Source organism: Caenorhabditis briggsae (genome assembly GCF_000004555.2).
Source record: "Caenorhabditis briggsae complete genome, chrI, whole genome shotgun sequence".
NCBI classification, from domain to species: domain Eukaryota; kingdom Metazoa; phylum Nematoda; class Chromadorea; order Rhabditida; family Rhabditidae; genus Caenorhabditis; species Caenorhabditis briggsae.
The window spans coordinates 10,080,283-10,089,547 of NC_013489.2; the positions used below are offsets into that span (position 1 = coordinate 10,080,283).

At 41.7% G+C, this 9,265-nt stretch overlaps 2 protein-coding genes and 1 non-coding gene across 3 annotated transcripts; 1 reads left to right on the forward strand and 2 right to left on the reverse strand.

Annotated features, from left to right (window-relative positions):
• Positions 1–627: 627 nt before the first annotated feature.
• On the forward strand, positions 628–6,083 carry Cbr-sin-3 (the record flags this gene model as incomplete). The annotated part of the gene is made up of 12 exons (XM_002640165.1): positions 628–1,362; positions 1,420–2,075; positions 2,123–2,279; positions 2,331–3,026; positions 3,360–3,485; positions 3,530–4,015; positions 4,062–4,282; positions 4,329–4,661; positions 4,716–4,862; positions 4,913–4,999; positions 5,046–5,919; positions 5,967–6,083. The coding sequence occupies 12 exons, from the start codon at positions 628–630 to the stop codon at positions 6,081–6,083; spliced, it is 4,635 nt and encodes a 1,544-aa protein (XP_002640211.1).
• Positions 6,084–6,472: 389 nt separating this feature from the next.
• Positions 6,473–7,233, reverse strand: CBG12723 (the record flags this gene model as incomplete). Its single annotated transcript, XM_002640166.1, has 4 exons — positions 6,473–6,635; positions 6,680–6,790; positions 6,840–6,940; positions 6,991–7,233. 4 exons carry the CDS (start codon positions 7,231–7,233, stop codon positions 6,473–6,475), a joined length of 618 nt encoding a protein of 205 aa, XP_002640212.1.
• Positions 7,234–8,124: 891 nt separating this feature from the next.
• On the reverse strand, positions 8,125–8,208 carry CBG28948. The gene has a single exon. It is a non-coding gene (tRNA).
• Between the last annotated feature and the right edge of the window lie 1,057 nt (positions 8,209–9,265).

Here is a 9,265-nt window from a genome sequence, read left to right on the forward strand (position 1 = left end):
AGGATAATACACAAAGTTTTCATAAGGCCTGTGCTCGAATATGGTACGGTAATCAGTAGTCCCTTCAAATTATCAGATATTAAATTAATAGAATCAGTGCAAAACTCTTTCACAAGAAGACTGTATAGTCGTAAACTAGGAAGATATGTTAACCCAAACGATAAGAAATATAAATCTGCGAGCGAGCGCAACCTACTCTTTGGCCTTAATTCACTACACTCTAGACGCTTAGCAATAGACAGGAAAATGGTATCAAAAACGATATCGGAAAAAATAGGTCTGAACGTAACTGAATTTTTCGCGTCAACTGAAACTTGTTTCCCCAGAATATGCGGGGTCTCCTGGAGAAGTCTCTTGGCATACAAACGCGCTCCATTGCTAGCAGAGAGAGTGTGCTTTATGAAGAGACCGCAGAGAGATTTACCCCGGCACCGGCAACATCATTCAAATCGAAATTCGAATTCGGCCTTTTTCAAGTCGATTCTTCAATTTTTGTATGAAAATGAAGATTGCTATGCGATCGATAGCTTTATAATGTGATTTTTGACACATTCTAAATATAATATTATCTTCTCCTTGCTCTTTTTCTAGCTTTCTTTATACATTCCTCCATATTTCTGTTTCAGAATGTTCAACGGACAGAATCCGCCAGGAGGCGGTGGAAATCCGCCTCAACAACCTCCGAACAATCCGAATTTGCAACTCTTAACTCCGCAACTTCAGGAAGCGCTCGCAGCTATCACGAACCCACAAAATCAAGCTCAATTGTTGGGATTATTGCTAGGGCTACCACAGCAACAACGGCAACAACCGCAGCCTCAACAGCTCCCGCACGAACAATTACAACAAATAGTTCGTCTGCAACAGCAACAGCAACAAGAGTTGCTGCTTCAACAGGAGCAGCGGAATCAACAGCAGCAACAATTACAGCAACAGCAAATACAACAACAACAACAACAACAACTACAACAAATATTAGCACTCCAACAGCAACAGGAGTTGTTGAGACGACTCGGTGCTGTTGCTCAAAATCAGCAACTAAATCCGCTGTTGGCTCAACAAATCGCTCAACAACATGTTGCGAACATTCCTGCTCCTCCTGCGACCCCAATCGTTCCACCGGCCCCACTATCTGCGCAACCGTCTGCACAACAGTCTCCGGCTCAGCGGGTTCATGTTGTCAACTCTCCTGGAATTCTTCAAGCTTCGAATCAAGTTATGAATTTCATCAATCAAGAAGAAAATCGAGTTCAACAGCCTCAACAGCCTCCGGCGCCACAATTGGTTCAACCTCAAGCCCAGCGTCCACAAATTGCCACGCATAGTAATATTCAAATTCCGGTGGTTCGGGTTCAAAATAACGTAAGTTACATTACCAGCTGCATAGTGTCCAGGCTAATCCTCTTGTAGTATTTCCAGAGTGCACAGGTTGTTGCTCCTCAAGTTCATCGGCCTCAACCTCCACCACAGCCACGGCCACGTCATCAACCACAGAATCTACCACATCATCAAGTACAACATCAACCCCAGCCCCAACCACAACGTCAACCTCAGCCTCAATCACTTCATCAACCCCTGCCCCCAACACAGCGGCAACCTCAACCCCCACCACAACATCAACCGCAACCTCAACCACTTCATCGACCCCAGCCTCAACCACAGCATCGATTCCAGCCTCACCCACCGCAGGAACCTCTTCAGCAGCGTCATCAGCAGCTACATCAGCAACCACGTCAGCAACCACACCAGCAACTTATACAGATTCGTCCTGCTCCCCCGCCGCCGCTGCCTCAACAAGTACATCCCCAGCAACAGCTACATGTGCAACAACAGCAAGTCGAGGTTCCAAGAGAACCAGAACGTCTATCATCATCTCCTCCTCCACGTGCTGCACCACCAGTTCGAGCTCGTCGAGGCCGCGGAAGAGGGCAAAGACGGCAAGTGGAACCAGATAACGGCCCACCGCGTGTCGATGAGGCTCTCTCTTATCTGAGAATTATTAAAGAAACTTTTGTTAATCGCGTTCCGGTCTATCACCGCTTTCTTGATATTATGAAGAACTTCAGAGCTCAAAGGTAGTGTATAAATAGTATTGGATCCTATTTGAATTTATTTATTACAGAATCGAAACTTCAGAAGTCGTCGAACAAGTTGCCGCGCTTCTATATGATTCTCCGAATCTAGTGCTCGGTTTTAACACTTTTCTGCCTACTGGATACAAAATTGCAATGTTAGATGGTACAAAGTACACATTCACGACGCCGGATAATCAGACAAGAGTAAGTGGGACTGATCAAGACATTTTGTAATGTGTTTTCCCATACTAGCAGATCCTTCTATCGCCACAAGAACGCCGACAGCAGAGAATGGACGCTGGTGGTCCCGAAGAAGATGAAATACCGCTTCCACCTTTGGAAGATCCAGCTGATGAAATGGATGAATTGCAAGATGGAAACCCCAGCGATGAGAGCAACGAAGCGGGCGTCGAGGAAGATGAAGAGCAGATTGAGCTACCTCTGATGGAAGAAGTAATCGTCGATAGAGGACAAGCTGAAGAGCCGGAGGAGGAGGAAGTGGACGAAATTCCAGAAGATGTGTCTGCCCAAACTCTGGAGATTGTGAGACTTGTCACCGAGGCGTTCTCTGCTCGTCCAGACAGAACCACTAGCTTTTTGACATTCATGGATATGTATCTGAGCACCACAAAATTCTATATTCAAAAAAAGAAAGGTCAAAAGATGGATGGAGGGGATGCTAGAGATGAAGAGATGCCAGGTCCTGCACCTCCGCCACAACAAGTGAGACCTCCCGTAGATGAAAATATGGAAATGGAAGAAGATGAAGAGGCAAGAAGAGGAGGAGCAGCATCAAGGGATGAAGAAGTTCTGGAAAATGCCCATCAAGAACATCTGATTTCGCATCTTGCTGAAGTATGTCTTGGTGAACCAGTCCTTCTCGCTACGCTCATCGACTTCCTTCCATATCTGAACACGCTCCTCAAAAATGGATCCGAACAAACCGCTGAGGTAGTGCACAAAATTTTTAAATCAAATCTAGGCGAAATAACTACTAATAAGAAATAATAGTCTGACTATATGGCCCAAAAAGTATTTTTAACAAATGTTCTGTATTTTAATGGACCGGATAATTGGAATAAATAGTTTTGTTTCTGAAATGATGAGCTCATTTGAATGTGAACTGCCGTTTCAATTCGGTTTGTTGAAATACTCTACATTTATTGAGAAACTTTTTTCATAAAATGCCTTAAAGATCAAATATATTTCCTATGATCTACCGATATTGACCTGTTTGTGTGTTTTCATCTCTCGGCTCATTCATTGTTTCCACTCTTCTTTTAGAAAATCCAATCGATTCTCCGTTTTAAAGTCGCCGACAACTGTGGCATTGTTGAACTCGCCGATCCAGAACGAGTTGATCAAAAATTGCTGAAAAAAATGGAGAGTGCCAAGATGGGAACTAAAAAGGTAACTGAAACGTACAGGACGGCTCCCTCAACAAAAATTTACAGGAAGAGAAACTCGTCCTCACAAAAATGGACGAATCAGGCGAAGGATCCGAAGAGCAGTTGATGGTGCTCCAGAAGACGTACAGAATTCTGTACGAGAAGCTCAAAGAGCGCACAACTGCCACTCAAATCAAACATCTGATTACCTTACTCAACATGTACTTGAAGTTGGATCTAACCAAAGAACAGTTGGTTCTACAACTTCCGAAAGTGATGGGAGGCTCAGGAACGCAGGCAGAGATTATCATTCTTCGACTTCTTGGCATCGACAAAGATCAAAAACCGGAAAATGATCCGGATGCGGTGACGAGAAAAGACTTGCCTCCTGTGCAACCGAAACGAGGACTTCGCGATCAGAAACAGCTACAACAGACCCGAACTGTGGAAGCGGCCACTGTTTGCACACTTGGACCAAGTTATCGTCTGATGAAGGATTCCAAAGAGGCTGCATGCAGTGGAAGAGTCGAACTCGAACCTGATATTAAAGAAGTACTTGGACTCTGAAATGTTTATTTCACAATCTATTTTTTTTCAGACACTCAACGATAAATGGACTTCATATCCGTCGTGGTCTTCAGAAGATACTGGCAATCAGGCAATAAAGAAGTCTAACTTGGAAGAATTCCATTTCAGAACTGAGGATGAGAGATATGAGCTTGACATTATCGTTGACTCGAATCGAACTATCATGGAAGAGCTCGAAAAAACACTCACCGATATCGAAGCCATGAGTGACGCAGAGAGAAGAGCGTTCCAGTGAGTTTTCTGATCCGTTAAAGCTGCTAGTAATGTCATTTTTCAGATTGAACGACTCTCTCAACTGTACATCTCGTGCGACATTCTTGCGAGTGATGACTAAAATCTATACGAATTCGGTTCCAGAGCTGGTTCAAGCGGCAAAAGAAAAACCAGTAGTTGGCCTGAAAAAGATTATCGAAGGTCTTCAAGAGAAGGATGCAGCATGGACTCGCTTCCAACAAGATGCGAACAGGGCGTGGCGCGATGCGTTGGACAAACAAATGACCACCTCGTTGAGTCTTATGAACAATCAACAGAAGAACTATGATCAGAAGGCGTTCAAGTCGAAGCCTCTTGTCAGTGCAATCGAGCAAATTTTTGAGGATAGAAAGAAAAGGTATAGTTCAAAGGGGAAACGGTTCTTTTTGAAATCAAGAATAATTTCTTACAGTGGCGCTGACGATAAGGAAGCTCATATGAGTTTGGATTACACTCCAGAAGGAAAAGTATACCAGGATGTTAACGACGTCACCAGCCACTTTTTCCAGGATCTCGGAGGCAAAGGAGACAAAGATCGTACCAAAGTAGTTTTGTTCAGGTGAGTCCACTAATAGAACAAATCGATTTGAACCCCTAATCCAGTTCTAGAGTCTTAATGGAGTGGTTGTGTCGAGAGCAGGACAATGTGAAGCTCGATTCGGACGCTGGGGAAGTTTTCAAATCGAATCGAGATTCGTAAGTTTTAGGAGAGATTAAGCTTTAATTAGCAATATTATTTCAGTATGGAAGACGACATGGATACGCGTCGGACTCGAAGCGATCGTGTATCTCCATTCCCAACATCATCTTCTCAAGAATCCAGCGAAAACGCTGCAGAAAAGTTCACTAAAAGCCTTCACAGGCGAGAACGACGAGTGTTTTATGGAGATGACAACGTGTATCTGGTGATCAGATTCTATCATATGATCCAGGAACGTTTCGCCAAACTTCTCGCCTCTCAAGCTAACTACACCCAAGAGTATGATGACAACGCGAAGAAACAGAAGAAGTGGCAGGAAGGAGTCGGCGCCCGCTCTCACGGACGTCTAACACTTTCAGAATACGTCAAGACGCAACAGGAGGCTGTCGATGATATCAGGAATGTTCGCGCATGTCCTTCTGCTTTCTACACAACGGCTCTTCGCGAATTGAAGCAACTCGGATCGGCACAGACGGATATTGGTGCTTTTGAAGACGCTATCAAGAACCTGTTCCCTGGAGATGCATCTCTATTCAATAACATTGATAAACTATTCTCCTCTCTTGCTAAGAATATTCATCATGCTGCGTGTGCGGATGATCCTGAGAACGCTGTGAAGCTCTACTTGAAGTTCCGGAGGCGGTTGATGGAAGCCAAAAGCAAAGAAGAAAGAGATAGTGTTGAGGAGGAGTACCTTCAAGCCGCAGAAGAAGTTCTAAGAGGAAGAAATAAGTATCGGTTCGAGTTTGTTGATGATGGTAACGCGCCACACATGAACATCTGGGTTATGCCGAGAGAGGAGAAGGAGTCTGAAGACGACGATGAAGATGATGATGGAAATGAAGGTGGAAATGAGGATAAGGATGATAACAAGGACAAGAATGAGGTTGAAGGAGAAGATGATCAAGATCCAACGGTAAGCTCCGGACGAGTTAGTTCAGTCCAGTATATTGATAATTATAGGGAAATGATGAAGCCGAGGAAAACGACGATGATGAGGAAGACAATGAATCTGACGAATCGCCATCTGGAGGAGAAGGTTCTGGAGGGCAAGCTGGAGATGTTGAAATGGAGGATTGAAGTTTTCAATCACCTGCAATCCTTGTTTGAATGTTTATATGATTTTTTTAGTCTCTGTTCAATCGATCTTCAATTTTCCACAATATTCACCCGATGACATTCTAAATTTCAGTTATGATCTGTGACACATGATCCTAGTGCTTTATCTGTGTCACTCTTAATTTGCCTAAAACTAACTATTTTGATATTTGGTATTGTTGTATTTAAAATCATGATTTTTTATATGATGTTCAGTGATAAAACAGGCTGTGTAGTAGGTCGAAAACAGGAAACAGGGGGACAAGGGTGAGCAAGGAAAGAAAGAAAGGAAAAAAACGAGAATGTAATACAACTGGTTGAGAGGTGATATATTTATTTTGAATTTAGATCTCGATCCGCTTTGTTTTCCTTCACACGTACATTGATTCGGCCAACGATGACATTTTCAGCTCGACGCGAACGAAATGAGTAAAGTATTCTGAGAGTTCGTCGACTTCTTCAGGTTGAGTGGTGGAAGATGGAGGGAAGAAGGCGGCTTGAACACCACACGGTTTAGGCAATAATATTTGTTCTCTGAAATTGGAAAATTATCAGCATATGCTGAATGATAGACTCACTTGTCGAATATACACATTCTGAGAGGCTCGACGTCTCCTTTCAGCTTTATTTTTATTAAAACCTCGATATCCGTTGACTTTGTTGTCGACACTTTCACCTTCCGACGGCGTCTGAATCTTTTAAATCGGTTAGAAATATTTAAATCTTAAAGATTATTACCTCAATTTGAAGGGTACATCATAGGGTGCGAAACGTCCACGTTTGCTAGCCGTTGCTCGATAATATTGAGGATTTTCAGCCGTCGGGGGCATATTTTGCTGCTGAAATTAACAAAAAATCACAATTTATGTTCGTGAATTAAAATGCCTACCGTATCTCGTGTCGGTGATTGCGGACCCGGCGGCGAATGATCTTGATCGTAGCGGCCTTCGCACAGATCTGAATCCAGGGATAGTTTGTCAAAATTGAGTGTTAAAAATGAGGGGATTATTGATGAAGACGGCCGCGTGGGATCTCCTTCGCACTCCAAATCACACGCAACGGTAAGCGGAGACGTCGATGATGTGGATGGTACCGTTGTGTTAGAAGAAGGTGGCTCATCATCTGTCGTCATTTTTTTGAGCTGAAAATGTAATGAAATTCAAAAAAAAAGGGACAAGACTACAGTAGAATGAAAGAGGAACTAAAATAAGATGAGAATTATCTCGGACACCTAGAGAAATGCGGATAAAGCAGCCAAATAACATCGTACTTCGATATGTATAATCGTGTTTTTTCTCTAATCACTGGCTGAAAATGAAATATGAAAAACCCTCGGACACTCTTGCAAAACAAGCATAAATATATGAGAAGCCATAGAGAGCGGGAGAACACACAAATAAAAATGAAAAACAAAAAGGCGTCTCTTCCTGCTGGAAGGCGAAAATAGAAGGAACAACAGAGTGGTGGCTAGAGAAGCTAGAGGGAAAAAAGTAAGAGGAAGTGCAAAAGAATGCGACTAGCTTGTTGCTGGAATTCGAATTCTGTGTTTTTTATGTCTTCTCTGGGTTTACCGCACTGAAAATCGATAATATGAAGCGGGGATGCACGGGTGGAGTACGCAGAGATTAGAGAGAGTGTGTGGACGGAGGAGGGTGGTTAGAGAAGTGAGTGACGTCATGTATGTACTGCGTCTCTCCGAGGAGAGGAAAAGGAACTGGTTCTTGAAGCTTTTGACTCAAACATTTTGAAAAGAAGAAAAATCACATGTAAAAATTGATCAATTAGAAAGTGAGAAGCACCGGAAAAAACTATGATGAATACCAAGATAAAACGAAGGAGTACATTTCGAGGTCATTTGAAAAAAAAAAGAGAAAGAAAATGGGAGAAGCTGAAACATTTTAAGACAAAAGCTTCAAAAAACTATATAGTCAAATAGAACGGAAACCGTAATAATAGTATCACTAGACGACTCATAGATTGCGGAGTATTGCACACCGAAAATATAAATAAAAACAAAAGACTTTGCCGGGGAGGGGAATCGAACCCCTAAAGGATATATATCCACAGGTTCTTAAGGCCCGCGCCTTTGCCACTTGGCTACCCCGGCAACGAAAACAAAGGAAACGGTTCAACGTTATGATGTAAATTTAGAGTGAGCAAGAGGGTTACTGTAACTGTATTATTTAAAAAATCCCTTTCAAGAATTATTTTTTTGTGAACATAAAGTTGGAAATTGACTAGGGAACACTACATACGTTTTCACTTTCAAATGTATGGGTTTTTGAAGAGCCCAGAAATTGAAAATATCGGGAATCTAGAAAGTCCAGATTTGGAGATCCAGAAACCCAAAAATTTAGTTTCAATTTACTCATTCAGAAACCAAAAAAAAACTCTTACAGATGAAAATCAGATAAGAACTAAAGTTATAGAATTTTTCAGTTTTCGAATTCCTGAATTCATGAATTCAAATCTTTGAACTTGGACTTCCTCAACTTCTGATTTTTCATTCAAAATTGTCCAAAGTGGAATATTATGAAAATTCAGAATTTCAGACAGAAAATTAAGAAACACACAAATTCGAAGTTTCAGAAATTCAGAAATACTGAAATCCCGAATTAAAGAAACTTTCCACGAGTTAGAAAATTCTTAAAATTTTGAGTTCCCATCCGACTTTCAAAATTAAAGAGTTCTCACGGCCTTCAATTTGAAAACTTCTGAATCTCCGATTCTTGATTTTCGGAATTAGCAAATTTATTAATTTTCAAACCCCAAACTTTCTGAAATTCCATTATTCCTGGATTTCCGCATTTCTGATGTTTTGTTTCTTTGAAATTCCGAACTGCTTAATTTTGAAATTTCCGAATAAAAGTTTTCTGAAACTCTAAAAATTAGAATTCCAGGATCCCCGAAAAATTGAAAAAATAGGCTCTGAATAAGACTCACAATAAGGTTTGTGACAATATTTTAAAGGTGGTGTACGGTGAAATTTTTTATTGCATCAAAATGTGCAGAAATGCATGTAGATTGACATAAAAATAAAGAAAACATTCAAAAAAAATTCTTTCATCGAGAAAAATGCATCGAAAAATACGATGAAAGCCCTTAGGGACGAGGTTTTTTTTAGGCCGCCCGGTGAGTAAAAACGCGCGAATTCAAACTTTTAA